This window comes from Panthera onca, chromosome C1 (genome assembly GCF_046562875.1).
Source record: "Panthera onca isolate mPanOnc1 chromosome C1, mPanOnc1 haplotype 2, whole genome shotgun sequence".
Taxonomy (NCBI): domain Eukaryota; kingdom Metazoa; phylum Chordata; class Mammalia; order Carnivora; family Felidae; genus Panthera; species Panthera onca.
Genome location: NC_138346.1, coordinates 48,595,186 through 48,616,487, shown reverse-complemented (window position 1 = coordinate 48,616,487; position 21,302 = coordinate 48,595,186). Strand labels below are relative to the sequence as shown.

Genomic DNA, 21,302 nt, shown 5'->3' with positions numbered 1-21,302 from the left:
AAATCTGTTTTTAATTATCTGTAGAATTGTCTGTCACAAATCTTACTCTTAGTTAATGCCTCTCTTTACTTAAGTCATTTATAGACCACACACAGTGGGAAAGAGAATATTTAAGCCAAAAAAATTACCGCTGTCCTTTTAAGGGGAAGAAAAGCCATCCTAAAAACATTTTTTTTAAAGCAGATACATAGAACTTTATCAAGACATATTATTTGCACGAATCTGGGTTCCAATACTATATATCTTTAGCAAAGGGACAGAAAAGAGACAAAAGAACAATAGATTAGTTCAAAGAATCTAAACATTTGTTGGCTCCATGTCAGTACTTTGTTTTCTGTTTTGAGTACTATAAATTCCCAACACACTAGGAATATACATATCAAACTATATATAATAACAAATTCCAAAGCCATATGGAATTATTTTTGATTTCTAAACCACTAGTTCCCTCTACTAACACAGAAAATCAAAATTGATTGTGTTTTATCTTCTTGAAAAAGCTGTTTCTATATTTTGTTTCCACAGAAGATATTTTTTTAGGGCATCATTATCTGAAAAACTGGATCACAGTGTTACAAAGGGATGTTGAAGTCTAAGATTACTAACTCAGTTTGGAGGTTCTGTGGCATCATCAAAGGCTACAGAAATTAGAGAAATTCTGTTATTTAATTATCATTGTCTTTTCTTTGATCTGTCCTTAAACATTGAAAATGGAAAGTTTTCCATTGACTTGACTTGGGAGGGTAAGAAAAACATTAAGAGTTATGTTGTGAAGATTCTTTTGGAAAATATAACCAGGATCAGGAGTGGAAGAACAGGGATTGAGGAGTCAAAGGCCTTCACAAGTTTGGTTATTCATCGTTTTAAAAAGCCAATATCAGACAATACCTTGCTTTTTTATTACAAATATGTACATTTGGATTCTCTATGACTGCCTATGTAGAATTTTAGAAAAGTGGATTATAGTGTCTACTTCTGTCCCCAAACTTTGAAAGTCAATGAAAAAACAAAAAGTAAATTATGATGCAACAAAATATAAAATTTAAGCTAAATAAATAAATAAATAGAAGGAAAGAAAGAAAAAGAAAAAGACTAGAAGGAAACCTATGTTAGACCTTCCTCTACACTTAGGAGTAAATTCTGGCAGATTAATATGATCTCTGGAATATTAAAAAAAAATGCTAGATACTGACAAATATTTTTTATAACTTTCATTTGTTTCTTCTTTATACGAGTAGTGGCATTGAAAGATAATACTACTTAAATTGAAACTATAAATCATATTAAAATAGCTATATTACAATAGAACCACAGAAAGAGTGAATGAAGCATTGGTTTTTAATATTCATTGTACCTTCAATTCCAGGCTGTTTGCAGAAATTCATTTCAGAATATAAGAAAGCCTGATATCACCAAGGTAGAGCTTTTAAAGGATGTTCAGACCAAAAAAGATCTTATCATTCGGTTAGTAGCTCATGATATTGATCAAGAAGATTCAGAAACTATCATAGAAGAGGGACTAATGTCTGAAGATGAAGTTGTTTTAAGAGAGGTTGTAAAAGAAGAATACTTCAGAGAGCAATTTGAAGACCAAGTGAAAGAAGCCATGAAGCCAGTAGAAAGCAAAGTTGTTTCTCCCAAGCCAACACTAAGCACAAACACCCTGAAAAATTTTTTTTCTTTAAGAAAATGTTGTCAGTCCACATCCAGTGCAAATATTGAAAGTACTGAAGGAACCTCAAATCATATAATAGAACTTAAGGGGAGAAAAGTTAAAAGAACCATTGCTGAGTTTGACATGGCCACGTGCTCAACAGCCGTGACTGAAACAGACTCTTGGAAGAAAAAGCCACAGAGTAAGGTGAATGAGAAACATAACTGTCAGTGACCAGATATTTACGCAAAGAATAGAGATCTTCAGATATTCTGTCCATGAATGTATCTTAATTAGGCAGTAAAGAATACTTACATGGTTCCAGTCTCTTCCCAAGCCTGGTATTAATTACAGTATAACAGAATTATTAACAGATGAAACCATGAAACTCAACTGAGGAAAAGCAGATAATTGAAAGAGACCTAGATTAGTTAGAAGCCCAAGGAGAACAGAAAGTGAAAACCACTGAAAAGAAATGCAAGCTACTTATTTAAATATATCATTTAATCGATTCCAGTCCTTTTTGTTATTTTGGCTGGTAAATAACAGCCAAAATTGAACATTTTGTGTAAGAAGACTTACACAAGTAGGATAGAACTAGATTGGGTCAACATAGGAGGAAGTGAAAAAAAGATCCATACAAATTCAAATTGTCTGGGTTTGATTCCTGACTCTCCTTTAATAGCTATGTTTCCTTTGGGCAAGCTACATAGCCAACTTTTTTCTTAAAAGTTACTTAGCCAACATGCCCAAAATAAACAGGCTAATCAAAATATTTTAAGTATCATCCTTGTAATCAGCCCATAAACTCCACCATTATCATGGGGTATAGCTCTTGTCCCTGGTATCGTAACTCTGAAATGACAGCCTCAACTTCAGTGATCATAGGGGGTTGGCCATGTCCAAAAATTAGTACCAAAACATGTTTTTGTAAACTTTGTATGATTTGGGATTTCCTGGTGAGACAACTCTATTGATTATCCAATTAACATGATTCATGTGTAAATATAGAAGCTGAGATGAGCCAGAGAAAAAGAAAAGAAATACAACTGTGTTCAATTCAGAAGCTTAACAAGTAAATTATCTTCACACAAATTTTGATCTATTTGTTGGGAAGCTATGTGTGATTTCATGACCAGATGCAGTCTGCAGAATAGTTTTCTTGAGCCTCATATTCAGAAATGCTGGCTTTATAGGTAGCCAAAGAAATGTTATAGCATATAGCATAATTGTATATAGCAAATGTATAGCAAATTGTATATAGCAAAATTCAAAATGGATTATATGAACAATAATCTCAATATTTGTTTCTGAGATTTTAAGAAAAATTACAATAATATTCTCGTAAAAAATATGGTCATGAAATCACACATGACTTCCCAACAAATAGATCAGAGTACATGTTAAGATAATTGATCTGAAAAGCATCTGAATTGAACAGAGTTATGTCTCTTTTCTTTTCCTTTTTGAAGTTGGTAAGGTATGATTTAAAATATTTGTAAAGTGCAGAAATGGAAAACTATATTCTTCAAACAATCTGAAATTTAAAATCTATTCAAACTCCCATATTATAATGGATCATCCTCACTAAGTCATTCCCCAAAAAATACATATTGGAAAGAGATCTTTTAATGAGAATCATGGGGTTCATCCATCTTTTAAGTGATTTCTAGATATTTTTTTCATTGTAGTGTAGACTAGAGTTTAAAATATGCCAATAAGGTGAGAAAGTACATGTCAATCTCTATGTGACAAATGGTTTTCACTTTTCCAGAAAGAAGAAAGGAATCTTACTACTGAACCAACACATCACTTCATACACAGAATTATGAGTTCATCTTCATATAACCTAGAAGATCTGATTTCATCTTCCAGGTATGTGAAATTTAAGCAATATAAAAACAGAAGTTTGAGATGAAAGTATTACTTATTGGAAGAATGAGGCCCCTGGTAAAACTATGGTTGGGCAGTATTCAGCCTTAGACTTTCCTTCATTCCTTCATATTCTTCCCACCTATAGCCTCCCACTGTGAAGACTTCCTGAGGCATTCCCCCTTCTACCTGATCCCTAATTTATAGTTACCTGGTTTGTACATTTTTTTTCTCGTATAGCAGTATTTTGGATCAAGAATTTTCATATATATATTATATATATATATATATTTTTTTTACCCTGGGAGACAGGCATAACAGTATCTGCACTATGAGCCCAAAGGGTTCCTGTTCAACTCTCTTCATGAATTAAATGTTCCAGTGTATATAACTGCCTGTAGGAATGATTCAAAGATGAAATGGAGCAGTGTAAGGTAGACGGTTCATAGATGAACTCTAAAAAACAATGGAGTTTGATGTAGTCCTCTAAGGATAGAAAGCATTTACATGAAAAGACAATTCAGGTTTGGACGACTATAGAGGCAAAGTCTGGAGTATGTGGCAATTATAGAGGACAGATAAAAGTATACTGTAGATTTGAAATCTAATAACTGTATCTAGAAGAGCTCAAATTTCTTCAACATTGTTCTTAAGTTTATAAGACTATAGGAGATGCAATAGGTATAAGAAGAAAAACTTGCCTGGTTACAGTTCTTTCCACATACCATAAAGGAACTGTTTATTTTCAACACTGACACTATTTTTGTGACATCTATTCCTGGCCCATCATTGCCTCTTTTTCCTGCATAATGGTTGTTTTAAAATACACTAATAATGCAGGCACCTCTCTACTGTTTATTTTAATGATGAAGACAGAAGGCACAGATAACATCAAATAAATGTAAATTTAGAGCAAGATGGCAGACCAAGAAACTGCAGTCCCTTATTTCCTCAGGAAGACAAACAAAAACAAACAACTACATACTGATAAAACAACTTTATACGAGCTCTGACAAGCAGTCAAATATCTGCAGCAACCAAGTGAATGTCTCATCAAGGAAAAGGCATATTCAAACCAGTAGGAAATTCCACAGATTTTTCTTTGCCTTTGCCCAATCCTCTCTGCAATGTGACAAGACACAGTTGGGAAGAAATGGCTCAATTCTCAGTTCCCTCCCTTGGGTTGGAAACAGCAGACTGGAACTTGCTTGCATTGTTCTGGCCTACCTGTCGGGTACCCGAGGGAATGTTTCTGTCTCACCTAAATAGACTGAGACAGTGGCACAGTTTGGATCCATGCCTGAAATCACAGAAGGCAGCTGATGGGTGCCACAGTGCATGAAAATCACAGGGGACTGCAGATGCACCTGAGAGTAAGAGCTTACAGGCAGGGGGATGTAATGAATATTAAAGGCCCTGAGAAGAAGCATGATGGGAAGCATTCTTGGAAAATAAAATGTTTAAAAGCAGATCAGACAGAGGGAGTCTTTGAAGTTCAGCTGAGAAGATGGCAGATTAGGAGGAACCTAAGCTCATCTTGTCCCATGGATACAACTAGATAACACCCATGCCAGCCATAATTAAACCAGGAAGACTGGTACAAGAAACTCCACAACTAAAGGCAAGGAAGAGGCCTCATCAATAAGGTAGAAAGGGTAAAAACATGGTGTGCGAACAAAACAGACCATGGGCTTCTGTGATAGGGAGGGAACTGGTGGCACCTAGAAGGGCAGAATACAGACTTTCACACAGGGAAGCCAACAAATGAGGAGAATGAACCTCTGTAATATTTGCCTTTGAGACTAAGAGGAGTCAAATTTCATGAGTTCTTAAAACTAGCAGGACTTAAAGTCTGGAATTTTAAAAATCAGCAGGCTTGGCTATGATAGAGCTCAGAAGGTGTTAGGAAGTGGCATCCTTGCCCTAAAAGAGACAGCTTGACAAACAGCCCACGCAGATACAGCATAGAACCAGCATTTTGAAAAATTCAGGGGGCAGACAGGGGAGAGAATGATCTGCTCTTGTCAGAGCACAGCCCAGAGACACAAGGATCTTGGGTAGGCCCCTTCAGGAACAAAGGAGCTAGCAGGTGCCATTTCCCTCCCCTTCCCCCCAGCATAAACAAGGGCCACCTTCAGGAAACAACACAGCAGTTCTTACCTAACTTGCCTGCACCAAGCACCCCCCCCCCATACTTCACCAGATCCACCCTTCCCAGTCATGCTAACCTCAGTCTCAGCACTGCAGACCCCTTCCCCAGAAGACCAGCACAAACCCTGTAAATACCACATTATTTGACCTCTCAAATTTTTCAGGACCTCAGTTGCAGCAGTAGCAGGGGCAGGTCTCATTTTGCAAGCAGACCATTGCACATCTTGCTGCCCACAATAGGCAAAGACAGCCTCCGCAAACAATTGGACTGAAGGAAAAAGAGGCCAAGACTCAATAGCAGAGCACAGGCAATACACATAGGAGATACTCCCTGAAGTGCCAGGCCCTGGGGAACAAGGATACTGCACTGCAGGGCACTACAGGACATCTTCTCCATAAGGCTATGATTATTAAAGAGCAAGGAGTGGCTAACTTTTCTAACACATAGAAACAGACCTAGTCACATGTGACAAATTAATGACCTGGAAGACAGAGTAATGGAAATCAAGCTGTCAAAAAGAGAAGAAAGAAAATTACACAAACTGAGAATTATCTCAGGGAACTCAGTCACCGATTACTTGATACTTAAGAAAGTATCAAGTGTAATAACATCTGCATTATAGAGATCTCAGAAGAAGAAAAAGATAAGGGGGCAGAAAATTTATTTGAAGAAATATAGCTGAAAACTTCCCAAATTTGGGGAAAGAAACATATATCCAGATCCAAGAGTCACAGAGATTCCCCCAAAATTCAACCCAAGGAGGTCCATACCAAGACAGAGCAATTAAAATGGCAAAAACTGTGATAAAAACATTTTAAAGCAGCAAAAGAAAAGAAGACAGTTATATACAAGGGGAAACTTCATAATGTTATCAGTGAATTTCTCAGCAGAAACTTTGCAGGCCAGAAGGAAGTGGCATGATATATTCAAAATGCTGATAGGGAAACATCTGCAACCAAGAACACTCTATCCAGCAAGGCTATCATTCAGAATAGAAGGAGGAATGAAGAGTTTCTCAGATAAACAAAAACTAAAGGAACTCGTGACCACTAACCCAACCTTACAAGAAATATTAAAAAGGACACCTGGAGTGGAAAGGAAGACAATAAGTGAGACTAGGAAAAGTAAAAAACACAAAAGAAGTAAAAATAAATATTTCTGTAAAAATCAGTCAAGGGATTCAAAAATAAAAGGATATGAAATATGATACCATATATCTAAAACATGGGAGGGAAAGGAGTAAAAATTAGATTTAAACATAAGCCACCATCAACTTAATATAGACTGCTCTATACATAAGATGTCCTATACAAACCTAATGGTAACCATAAATCAAAAACCAGTAATACATATGTAAAGAAAAAAGAGAAGCGTATCCAAGTGTATCACTAATGAAAGCCAACAAACCATAAAAGAGAGCAAAAGAAGAAAGCATCAGAGAAAATATATAGAAACAACCACAAAACAAATAAAAAAGTGGCAATAAATAAGTATCAATAATTACTCTGAATGTAAATGGACTAAATGCTTCAATCAAAACATATAGGGTGTCGGGATGAATTTAAAAATAAGACCCATCTATATGCTGCCTACAAGACACTTCAAAAAAAGTCATCAGTAGACTGAAAGTGAGGGGATGGAGAAACACCTGTCATGCAAATGGATGCCAAAAGAAACCTGGGGTAGCAATACTTATAGTTGACAAAGTAGACTTTAAAACAAAGACAACAAGAGACAAAGGCATTATAAAATAAGAAAGGCAACAATCCAACAAGAGGATATAACAATTGTAAATATTTATACACCTAACATGAAAACACTCAAATACATAAAACAGTTAATAACAAACATAAAAGAGATAACTGATAGTAAGACAATAATAGTAAGGAACTTTAACACCCCACTTACATCAGTGGACAGCATCCAAACCAAAAAGCAGTGAGGAAACAATAGCTTTGAATAACACACTGGACCAGATGGATTTAACAGACATATTCAGAACATTCCATCCTAAAACAGCAAAATAATACACATTCCTTTCAAGTATACACAGAGCATTTTCCAGAATATATCACACATTAGACCACAAAACAAGTGTCAACAAATTAAAAAAAATCAAAGTCATACCATGCATCTTTTCTGACCACAACACTATGAAACACTATGAAACACAAGAAAAAAATCTAGAAAGACCACAAATATGGAAGTTAAATAATATGCTATTAAACAATGAATGGGTGAACCAAGAAATCAAAGAAGAAATTACAAATTACATGGAAACAAATGAAAATGAAAACAAAATGGTCCAAAAATTTGGGATGCAGCAAAAGTAGTTCTAACAGGGAAGTTGGTCACAACACAGACCTCCCTTAAGAAACAAGGAAAATCTCAAATAAACAACCTAACCTTAATAGAAGGAAGGAAATAATAAAGTTTAGAGCCAAAATAAATGATATAGAAACAAAGAAAGAAATAGAGAAGGAAAGAAAGAGAGAGAAAGAGAGAGAGAAGAAAGAAAGAAAAAGAAAGAAAAAGAAAGAAAGAAAGAAGTAGGAGGAGAGAAGATGGCAGAAAGAAAGAAGTAGGAGGACACTGGGCTCACCGTGTCCTGCTGATCACTTAGATTCCACCCACATCTGCCTAAATAACCTAGAAAACTGCCAGAAGACTAGCAGAACGGACTCTCCAGAGCCAAACGTAGACAAGAGGCCCACGGAAGAGGCTAGGAAGGGCGGAGGTGGTGTGCGCTACACAGACTGGTGGGAGGGAGCCAGGGTGGGGGTGGATGGGCAGCCTGCCAGGCAAGGCAGAGCCCCCAAGTCTGACTTGCAAAGTGGAAGGGCCGGTCGGAGTGAGTTCTGACAGCCAGCGGGACTTAACATCTGGAATATTATAAGTCAACAGCTCTGCTCAGAGAGTGGGAGAGTGAAAGGACACCAGGAGGGAGAGGTGTTGAGCCCTGGAAGACAGAGCTCAGCTCCGCAGGGAACAAAGGCACTGGCCAACGCCATCTCCCTTGCCCATCTCCCTCACCCATCCCCCAGCCAAAATCCCAAAGGGAACCAGTTCCCATCACCGAACTTGCTTGCACTTCACAAACACCCAACACTGTACTTCTGTGGATCTATCCCTCTGACTGGTCGGCCTCCCTCCCTGGTGCTGCGGGGCCTCTCCCGCAGGGGACCACTGATGGCAAAGCGAGCTAAACCTACCCCTCCCGCCCCTGTGCACCTTGTGGATCCACTCCGGCTAATACGCCAGACCCCATGAAAGCAGCACCACAAGCCTGGCAGTGTGCAAGTAGCCCAGACAGGGGACACAGCACTCCACAGTAAGTCCTGCCCCTGGGAAAGGGAAAGATAAGGTACACACCAGTCTGACTGTGGCCCCAGCGCTGGGCTGGGGACAGACATCAGGTCTGACTGTGTCCCGCCCACCAAGGCAAGTTACTCCAGAGAGCACAGAGGAAGTGCCCTGCAGTTCCACGCCACCCCAGGGACTATCCAAAATGACAAAATGGAAGAATTCTCTTCAAAAGAAACTGCTGGAAGTAGCAACAGCTAATGAATTGATCAAAAACAATTTAAGCAATATAACAGAACAAGAATTTAGAATGATAGTCATAAAATTAATGGCTGGGCTTGAAAAAAGTATAGAGGACAGCAGAGAATCTATTGCTACAGAGATCAAGGGACTAAGAAATAGTCATGAGGAGTTAAAAAATGTTATAAATGAGGTGCAAAATAAAATGGAGGTGACCACAGCTCGGATTGAAGAGGCAGAGGAGAGAATAGGTGAATTAGGAGGTAAAATTATGGAAAAAGAATGGGCTGAAAAAAAGAGAGATAAAAAAACCCAGGAGTATGAGGGGAGAATTAGAGAACTAAGTGATGCAGTGAAACGGAACAATATCCGTATAATAGGAATTCCAGAAGAGGAAGAGAGAGAAAGGGGCTGAAGATGTACTTGAAAAAATCATAGCTGAGAACTTCCCTGATCTGGGGAGGGAAAAAGGCATTGAAATCCAAGAGGCACAGAGAACTCCCTTCAGACGTAACTTGAATCGATCTTCTTCACAACATATCATAGTGAAACTGGCAAAATACAAAGATAAAGAGAAAATTCTGAAAGCAGCTAGGAATAAACACGCTCTAACTTTTAAGGGAGACCAATAAGACTAGTGGCAGACCTATCTACTGAAACTTGGCAGGCCAGAAAGGAATGGCAGGAAATCTTCAACGTGATGAACAGAAAAACTATGTAGCCGAGAATCCTTTATCCAGCAAGTCTGTCATTCAGAATAGAAGGAGAGATAAAAGTCTTCCAAAACAAACAAAAACTGAAATAATTCATCACCACTAAACCAGCCCTACAAAAGATCCTAAGCTGGATTCTGTGAGTGAAATGTTGCAAGGACCACAAAGTACCAGAGACATCACTACAAGCATGAAACCTACAGATATCACAATGACTCTAAACCCATATCTTTCAATAATAACACTGAATGTAAATGAACTAAATGCGCCAACCAAAAGACATAGGCTATCAGAATGGATAAAAAAAACAAGACCCATCTATTTGCTGTCTACAAGAGACTCATTTTAGACCTGAGGACACCTTCAGATTGAGGGTGAGGGGATGGAGAACTATTTATCATACCACTGGAAGTCAAAAGAAAGCTGGAGTAGCCATACTTATATCAGACAAACTAGACTTTAAATTAAAGGCTGTAACAAGAGATGAAGAAGGGCATTATATAATAATCACAGGGTCTATCCATCAGGAAGAGCTAACAATTATAAATGTCTATGCACTGAATACAGGAGCCCCCAGATATGTAAAACAATCACAAACGTAAGCAATCTTATTGATAAGAATGTGGTAATTATAGGGGGCGTTAATACTCCACTTACAACAATGGACAGATCATTTAGACACAGGTTCAATAAAGAAACAAGGCCCCTGAACAATACAATGGATGAGAGGGACTTAACAGATATATTTAGAACTCTGCATCCCAAAGCAACAGAATATACTTTCTTCTCAAGTGCATATGGAACATTCTCCAAGACAGATCACATATTGGGTCACAAAACAGCCCTTCATAAGTATAAAAGAATTGAGATCATACCATGCATACTTTCAGAACACAATTCTATGAAGCTTGAAATCAACCACAGGAAAAAGTCTGGAAAACCTCCAAAAGCATGAAGGTTAAAGAACACCGTACTAAAGAATGAATGGGTCAACCAGGCAATTAGAGAAGAAATGAAAAAATATACAGAAACAAATGAAAATGAATATACAGCAATCCAAATGCTTTGGGATGCAGTGAAGGCAGTCCTGAGAGGAAAATACATTGCAATCCAGGCCTATCTCAAGAAACAAAAAAAATCCCCAATACAAAATCTAACAGCACACCTAAAGGAAATAGAAGCAGAACAGCAAAGATACCCTAAACCTAGCAGAAGAAGAAAGATAATAAAGATCAGAGAAGAAATAAACAATATAGAATCTAAAGAAACCGTAGAGCAGATCAATGAAACCAAGAGTTGGTTTTTTGAAAAAATAAACAAAATTGATAAACCTCTAGCCAGGCTTCTCAAAAAGAAAAGGGAGATGACCCAAATAGATAAAATCATGAATGAAAACGGAATTATTACAACAAATCCCTCAGAAATACAAACAATAATCAGGGAATACTATGAAAAATTATATGCCAAGAAACTGGACAACCTGGAAGAAATGGACAGATTCCTAAGCAACCACACACTTCCAAAACTCAAACAGGAAGAAATAGAAAACTTGAACAGACCCATAACCAGCGAAGAAATTGAATCAGATATCAAAAATCTCCCAACAAATGAGTCCAGGGCCAGATGGCTTCCCAGGGGAATTCTACCAGACATTTAAAGCAGAGATAATACCTATCCTTCTCAAGCTGTTCCAAAAAATAGAAAGGGAAGGAAAACTTCCAGACTCATTCTATGAAGCCAGTATTACTTTGATTCCTAAACCAGACAGAGACCCAGTAAAAAAAGAGAACTACAGGCCAATATCCCTGATGAATATGGATGCAAAAATTCTCAATAAGATACTAGCAAATCGAATTCAACAGCTTATAAAGAGAATTATACACCATGATCAAGTGGGATTCATTCCTGGGATGCAGGGCTGGTTCAACATTCGCAAATCAATCAACGTGATACATCATATTAATAAAAGAAATATAAGAACCATATCATCCTGTCAATCGATGCAGAAAAAGCATTTGACAAAATTCAACATCTTATCTTAATAAAATCCCTCGAGAAAGTCGGGATAGAAGGAACATACTTAAACATCATAAAAGCCATTTATGAAAAGGCCACATCATAAAGCCAATATCATCCTCAATGGGGAAAAAATGAGAGCTTTTTCCCTGAGATCAGGATCACGACAGGGATGTCCACTCTCACCACTGTTGTTTAACATAGTGTTGGAAGTTCTAGCATCAGCAATCAGACAACAAAAGGAAATCAAAGTCATCAAAATTGGCAAAGATGAAGTTAAGCTTTCACTTTTTGCAGATGACATGATATTATACATGGAAAACCTGATAGACTCCACCAAAAGTATGCTAGACTGATACATGAATTCAGCAAAGTCACAGGATACAAAATTAATGTACAGAAATCAGTTGCATTCTTATACACTAACAATGAAGCAACAGAAAGATAAAGAAACTGATCCCATTCACAATTGCACCAAGAAGCATAAAATACCTGGGAATAAACCTAACCAAAGATGTGAAAGATCTGTATGCTGAAAACTATAGAAAGTTTATGAAGGAAATTGAAGAAGATATAAAGAAATGGAAAAACATTCTGTGTTCATGGATTGGAAGAATAAGTATTGTTAAAATGTCAATACTACCCAAAGCAATCTACACATTCAATGCAATCCCAATCAAAATTGCACCATCATTCTTCTCAAAGTTAGAACAAGCAATCCTAAAATTTATATGGAACCACGAAAGAACCCAAATAGCGAAAGTAATTTTGAAGAAGACCAAAGCAGGAGGCATCACAATCCCAGCCTTTAACCTCTACTACAAAGCTGTCATCATCAAGACAGCATGGTATTGGCACAAAAACAGACACATAGACCAATGGAATAGCATAGAAACCCCAGAATTAGATGCACAAAAGTATGGCCAACTAATCTTTTACAAACCAGGAAAGAATATCCAATGGACAAAAGACAGTCTCTTTAACAAATGGTGCTAGGAGAACTGGACAGCAACATGCAGAAGGATGAAACTAGATCACTTTCTTACACCATTCAATAAACTCAATGGAGTTTGCGTTCAATAAACTCAAAATGGATAAAGGACCTGAATGTGAGACAGGAAACCATCAAAACCCTAGAGGAGAAAGCAGGAAAAGACCTCTCTGACCTCAGCCGCAGCAATTTCTTACTTGACACATCTCCAAAGGCAAGGGAATTAAAAGCAAAAATGAACTATTGGGACCTCATGAAGATAAAAAGCTTCTGCACTGCAAACGAAACAATCAACAAAACTAAAAGGCAACCAATGGAATGGGAAAAGATATTTGCAAATGACATATCGAACAAAGGGTTAGTATCCAAAATCTATAAAGAGCACACCAAACTCCACACCCGAAAAACAAATAATCCAGTGAAGAAATGGGCAGAAAACATGAATAGACACTTCTCTAAAGAAGACATCCAGATGGCCAACAGGCACATGAAAAGATGCTCAATGTCACTCCTTATCAGGGAAATACAAATCAAAACCACACTGAGATATCACCTCATGCCTTTCAGAGTGGCTAAAATGAACAAATCAGGAGAACTATAGATGCTGGCGAGGATGTGAAGAAACAGGAACCGTCTTGCACTGTTGCTGGGAATGCAAACTGGTGCAACTGCTCTGGAAAACAGTGTGGAGGTTCCTCAAAAAATTAGAAATAGATCTACCCTATGACCCAGCAATAGCACTGCTAGGAATTTACCCAAGGGATACAGGAGTGCTGATGCATCGGGGCACTTGTACCCCAATGTTTATAGCAGCACTTTCAACAATAGCCAAATTATGGAAAGAGCCTAAATGTCCATCAACTGATGAATGGATAAAGAAATTGTGGTTTATATACACAATGGAATACTACATGGCAATGAGAAAGAATGAAATATGGTCTTGTGTGGATCCTAAGAAACTTAACAGAAGACCATGGGGGAGGGGAATGGAAAAAAAAGAGTTTAGAAAGGGAGGGAGCCAAAACATAAGAGACTCTTAAAAACTGAGAACAAACTGAGGGTTGATGGGGGGTGTGGGAGGGAGGGGAAGGTGGGTGATAAGTATTTAGGAGGGCACCTGTTGGAATGAGCACTGGGTGTTGTATGGAAACCAATTTGAGAATAAATTTCATATTTAAAAAAAAAGAAAGAAAGAAAAGAAAAGAAAAGAAAAGAAAAGAAAAGAAAAGAAAGAAAAAGAGCAGTTCAATGAAACCAGGAGCTTGTTCTTTGTAAAGATCAACAGGAGTGCCTTGATGGCTCAGTTGGTTAAGCATCTGACTTCAGCTCAGGTCATGATATTGTGGTCCATGATTTCAAGTCACACATCAGTCTGTGCTGACAGCTCAGAGCTTAGAGCCTGCTTCAGGTTCTGTCTCCCTCTCTCACTGCCCCTCCCCCACTCACATTCTGTCTCTTTCAAAAATAAATATATATTTAAAAAAAAGAAAAGATCATAACCTCTAGGAAGATTCATTTAAAGAAAAGATATCCCAAAGAAACAAAATTAATAATGAAAGAGGAAAAATAACAACCAACACTACAGAAATACAAACAATTTTAACAGAATATTATGAAAACCTAAATGCCAAAAACTTGGACAACTTAGAAGAAATGGATAAATTCCTAGAAACATATAGCCTACCAAAACTAAAGCAGGAAGAAATATAAAATTTGAACAGACCAATCACTAGCAATGAAACTGAATCAGTAATAACAATAATAAAAAAAACCTCCCCCAAAACAAAAACCCAGGACCAGGTAGCTTCACAGGCAAATTCTACAAACATTTAAGAAGCGTTAATACACATTCTTGTTAAACTATTCCAAAAAATACAAGAGGAAGGTAAACATCCAAATTCATTCCATGAGGCCAGTATCAGCCTGATACTAAAACCAGATAAAGACACCATAATGAAAGGAACTACAGGCTAATATCTCTCATGAATAGTGATGTAAAATCGCCAACAAAATACAAGCAAAACAAATCCAATAATAATGTAAAAAATCATATACCACAATCAAGTGGAATTTATTCCTAGGACGCAAGGGTGGTTTAATATGCACAAAGCCATCAACATGATACATCACATCAATAAGAGAAAGGATAAGAACCATATGATCACTTTAATCAATACAGAAAAAGCATTTGACAAAGTACAACACACATTCATGATAAAAACTCTGCATAGTAGGTCTAGATGGAACATATCTCAACATAATAAAGGCCTTATATGAAAAACCCACAGCCAACATCATACTCAATGGTGCAAAACTGGGTGTTTCCCCCTAAGGTCAGGAATAAGACAAACATATCCACTCTTGGGAGACAAACCAAGAAATACCCTTAACTATAGAGAACAAACCAATGGTTACCAAAAGGGGATAATATGGGATGAGGATTAAAGAGTACATTTATCATGATGAAACAAAATAAAATAAAATTATTTTTAAAAATAAGCAAAAATAAACCAAAACCAAAAACAAAACCAGGTCAGACAAATTGAAAAAAGAAAGCATATACATAGGATCAAAAGGATGTATGCTGAGAAAAGATATAAAATCTTAAGGTTCTGCCTCAGATTTTTCTCAAGGTTGAGTCCTGTTAATTAGTAAAGGGCTTCCACACCAATCTCTAAAACCTGGGAGAGGTAGTTGTTTCTTCAAATGCCTAAATTTCAACATAAGTTCACTATACATACAAAGAAACATGGAAAGAGGTCCCATTTAAAGAAACTAAACAAATGTCCAGAAAATGTCCATGAAGAAGCACACAATTGGACATATACAACAGACTTTAAAATAACTATCTTAAATATGTTCAAAAGTTATAGGAAAACACAAAGAACTAAAGAAAATTGGGAAGTATATGAGCAATATGAGAATAAAAAAAAAAACCCAGAAATATAACTTATAAAAAAGAACCAAAGAGAAGTTCTGGAGCTGAAAAGTATAACTGAATTTAAATTTCACTAGATGGGTTTAAGAGCAGACTCAGACAGAAGAGAACATGAACACAATTCATTTGAAATTGTGGAATCTGGGGAGCAAAAAATGATAGACTAAAGTGAACATAACATGAGGAACCTATGGGATACTATCAAACATATCAATATATGTATCATGGGATTTCCAGAAGAAGGAGAGAAAAGGGCAGGGCGATTATTTGAGGAAATGATCTTTAAAACCCTCCATATTTGCAAAATGTCATGAGTATACAAATACAATAAGCTTAATGAACTCCAAGTAGCATAGATATACAGAGACGAAACCAAGACATATTGAAATCAAAGTGTCAAGATCCAAAGATAAAAAGGGAATCCTGAAAGCATCAAGAGAGAAATGACTTGTCATTGTCTATAAGAAATCCCCACAGAACACTCGGGGAAATTTTCAGAAGAAAGCTTGCAAGTCAAAAGGCAGTGAATGATATATTTAAAGGCCTGAAAGAAAGAAAAATATCAAATGAAAGCTCTATAACTAGCAAAAATACTCTTCATAAATTAAAGAGAAATAAAGACATTATGAGATAAAAAGACAAAACCAAGAATTTTATTACCACCAGACACGGTACAGAAGAAATCCTAAAAGAAGTCCTTCAAGTTGAAAGTAAGAGATGCTAAACAGTGACTCAAAGCCATATAAAAATATAAAATTCTCTAGCAAATGTAAATACATGGACATATATGTAAAAACCAGTATTATCATTTTGCTTAATAACTCCACTCTTTATTTTCTACAAGATTTAAAAGATAAATACAAAAATAAGTATAAACCTCTGCAGATGGGTACAAAAGATGTAAAGACATTACTGGGGACATCAAAAACATGAAGGAAAGGGGGTTAATCTAAAAGGAGTAGAGTTTTGTATGCAATTGAAGTTAAACTGGTGTCAATTTGTCATCATTTTAGGATTCTGTATGTAATCCCTATGCTAACAACAAAGAAGATATCTATAGACTATTCCTGAAATAAAATGCAAAGGGAACCAACTGTGTATCTGCAAAATATCAACTACCACAAAGGAAGGCAGCAGTGAAGGAAATGAGGGATAAAAAAGCTATAAGACATACAGAAAAAAACTAACCAAATGACAAAAGTAGTGCTTCCCTATCAGTAATTTAGTATAAATGGACTAAACGCTTTAAAAAAACACAGATTAATAGAAAGAAGTTCAAAAAGAATATCCAACTACAGACAGTCTCCAACTTATGATGGTGCAACTTATGATTTTTTGACTTGCTGATAGTGCAAAAGTAATACCCATTCCGTAAAAACTTGTACTTTGAATTTTGAATTTTGAGCTCTTCTCAGGCTAGCAATACACTGTACAACACTCTCTTGTGATACTGGGAAGAAGCAGTGAGCCACAACTCCCAGTCACCCACACAATCATGAGGGTAAACAACCAATATATGAACAGCTATTCTGTACACATATAATCATTCTGTTTTTCACTTTCAGTTAAGTACTCAATAAATTACAAGAAATATTTAACACTCTATTATAAAATATGCATTGTGTTAGATGATTTTGCCCAACTGTATACTAATGTTTTTTCAGCATGTTTAAGGTAGACTAGGCTAATCTATGATGTTCAGTAGTTTAGGTACATTAAATGCATTTTTTATTTATGATATTTTCAACTTATAATGGGTTTTTCAGGACTAACCCCTTCATAAGTCAAAGAAGATCTGTATATATTGTTTATAAGAGACTCACTTTAGAAATAAAGATACACACAGGTAGGAAAAGATACCCCAAGCAAAGACAAACCGAATGAGTGCAAGGTTAGCTATACCAATATCAAACAAAATAGACCTTAAGTGAAAAACAAGAGACAACATTATTATAATGATAAAAGGTTTCATTCAATAAGAAGACATAACTAATATAAACATATACGAAACAAACTTGAGAGTTCCAAAATAGATGAAGCAAACACTGACAAATTTGAAGAGAGAAACAACAGTAATAGAGGACTTTAACAGACTACTTTCAATAGTGGACAGAACATCCAGATGGAATACACGGAGGACTAAAACAACACTATAGATCCGTTGGAACTAACAGACCTACACAGAACACTCCACCCAACAACAGCAGAATGCATATTTTTCTCAAGTGTACATGGAACATTATCCAGCATAGAACATAGGCTGGGTGATCAGGATACCACATATAGATCACAAAACAAGTGTTCATAAATTGTAAAATATTAAAATTATACACTGTATCCTTTCAATCACAATGGAATGAATTTAGAATTTAATAGCAACAGGAGAACTGGAAAATTTATTTTTGAGACAGAGAGACACAGAGTGTGAGTCGGGGAGGGGCAGAGAGAGAGGGGAAACACAGAATCCAAAGCAGGCTCCAGGCTCTGAGCTGTCAGCACAGAGCCAGATGCGGGGCTGGAACTCACGTACTGTGAGATCATGACCTGAGTGGAAGTTGGATGCTTAACCGATTGGGCCACCCAGGTGCCCAAAACAATACATTCTTTTTTTTTTTTTTTGGAGATTGATTATTTATTTATTTATTTGTTTATTTTATTATTTTTTTTTAATGTTTATTTTTATTTTTGTTTTTTTTTTTTTAATATAAGAAATTTACTGTCAAATTGGTTTCCATACAACACCCAGTGCTCATCCCAAAAGGTGCCCTCCTCAATACCCATCACCCACCCTGCCCTCCCTCCCACCCTGCCCTCCCTCCCACCCCCCATCAACCCTCAGTTTGTTCTCAGCATAAAAACAGACACATAGACCAATGGAATAGAATAGAAACCCCAGAGCCAAAACAATACATTCTTAAACAACCAATGGGTCAAAGAAGAATTCACTCAGGAAATTAGAAAATACTTGAGACAAATGAAAATGAAAACAATATACTAAAACTTATGGGATAGAGTGAAAGTAGTTCTAAGAGGGAAATTTATAGGTGTAAATTCATTAATAAAGATCTTATAACAATAACTTACCTTTATATCTTAAATAAAAGAAGTAAAACAAGCTAAAGTCAAAACTAGGATAAGGAAGAAAATAATACAAAGCAGAGATAAGCAAAATACAAAATAGAAAAACAATAGAGAAAATCAGTGAAACCTAGAGTTAGTTCCTCAAAACCACCAACAAAATTGACAAAATTATTGCAAGATGGCCTCTGGAAAAAAATAGAAGACTCAAAAACCTAAAACTATTAATGAAAAAAGGGACATTACAATTTATTTTACAGAAATAAAAAGGATTATAAGTGAGTATTATGAACAATTATACACCAACAAATTGGATAACTGAGAGGAAATGGATAAATTCCCAGGAATACATGACCACTGAAACTGAATCATGAAAAAAAAAATAGAAAATCTGAACAGACTAGTAAGGAGATTGAATCAGTAATCAAAAACCTAACAGAGAAAATCTCAGGACCAGATGGTTTCACTAGTGAATGGTGAATTCTAGCGAACATTTAAGGGGGAATTAACATCAACACTCCTTAAACTCTTGTCAAAAAATTGGATAGAAGGGACTATTTCCAAACTCATGAGGCTAGAATTACTTTGATACCAAAACCTAGAAAAAGGCACTACAAGAAAACTACAGATTAACATCCCTGCTGAATATTGATGCAAAACTCTTTAGCAAAATTCTGGCAAACAGAATGCAACAGAACATTAAAACATTTTACACCAGGACTCAAGTGAGATTTATCCCAGAAATACAAGGGAGGTTCAACATATAGAAATCAGCCCATTTAATACAACATAGTACAAGATGAAGAACACACATACTCTGATCTAAATTAATGTAGAAAAAAACATTTAACAAAAGTCAATACTTTTTCATGATAACACTCAACAAACTCGGAATAGAAGGAAATTACTTCAAAGTAATGATAGCCATATGTGGAAAACCTAGAACTAATATTTTACTTAGGGTGGAAGCCTGAAGGAGTTTCCTCTACGATTGGAAACAAAATTGCCCAGTCTTACCACTTCTATTCAACATACTGGAAGTCCTAGTCAGAGCACTTAAAAAGACTTAAAAGGCATCTAAATTGGAAGATAAGACGCACAATGATCTCTGTTCACAGATAACGTTATCTTATATGTAGAAAACCCTAAAGAGTCCATACAAAAAGAAACAAAAATTTTAGAATAAATGAATTCAGGGCCACCTGGGTGGCTCAGTCAGTTAAGTGTCTGACTTTGGCTCAGATCATGATCTCACAGTTCGTGGGTCCGAGGCCCATGTCCAGCTCTATGCTGAAAGCTCAGAGCTTGGAGCCTGCTTCAGATTCTTTCACACACTTGTTTTCTCTCTCTCTCTCTCTCTCTCTCTCTCGCTTTCTTAAAAATAAATATTTAAAATTAAAAAAAAAACGAGTAAATGAATTCATCACAGTTGTTGGATACAAAATCAACATAGAAAAATCAATCACATTTCTTTTTTTTTTTTCCAATGTTTATTCATTTTTGAGAGACAGAGAGAGACAGAACATGAGCTGGGAAGGGGCAGAGAGAGGGAGACACAGAATCTGAAGCAGGTTCCAGGCTCCAAGCTGTCAGCACAGAGCACAACGTGGGGCTCAAACTTACGAACTGCGAGATCATGACCTGAGCTGAAGTCGGACGCTCAACCGACTGAACCACCCAGGCGCCCCTCAATCACATTTCTATGTACTGACAATGAACAATCCCAAAGGAAAAGTAAAAACTATAAGTGAACATTCCTGAAGGAAAAGGAAGGAGACAAAAATTAATGGAAAGATTATGCTAAGTGAAATAAGTCAGGCTGAGAAAGACAACGTATTATTTTTACTCATAAGTAGAATCTAATAAAAATATGAATAAACAAAAAGCAGAATTAGACCTATAAATGTAATACAGAGAACAAACTGATGCTTGTCAAAAGGGAGGGGGTAGAGATGACTGGGAGCTACAGACTTTGACTTATGGAATGAATAAATCACAGGAATAAAAGGCACAGCATAAGGAATATAATCATTGATATTTTAATAGCATTGTATGGGGGCAGATGGTAACTACAATAGCCGTAAACATAGCATAATGTATAAACTTGTGGGCTGTATACCTGAAACTAATGTAACATTCTGTGTCAGTTATACTCAAATTAAAAAAATATAATTTAATAATTCATGGATTGGAAGATTCACTATTGTTAAGATGTCAATATTACACAGTATTCTACAGATCAGCATTTTATAAGAATTGCATTTGATGGCATTTTTTGTAGATACAGAAAAGATTCATTCCAAAATATTTATATATAAAAAATTCTTACTAAATTTTATATAGGG

The 21,302-nt window shown here is 36.3% G+C and overlaps 1 protein-coding gene across 5 annotated transcripts in view; it reads left to right on the top strand.

Moving 5' to 3' along the window:
* FSIP2 (fibrous sheath interacting protein 2) overlaps positions 1-21,302 on the top strand; it is a 99,948-nt gene that overhangs the window by 62,608 nt on the left and 16,038 nt on the right. For 2 of the 5 annotated variants that reach the window (XM_060622289.3, XM_060622288.3), the window contains 2 exons: positions 1,367-1,861; positions 3,429-3,529. In XM_060622289.3, coding sequence (XP_060478272.3) covers positions 1,367-1,861; positions 3,429-3,529 — 596 coding nt within the window. The remainder of the gene's footprint in view (positions 1-1,366; positions 1,862-3,428; positions 3,530-21,302) is intronic. The other 3 variants (XM_060622290.3, XM_060622292.3, XM_060622291.3) reach the window with 3 other exon arrangements.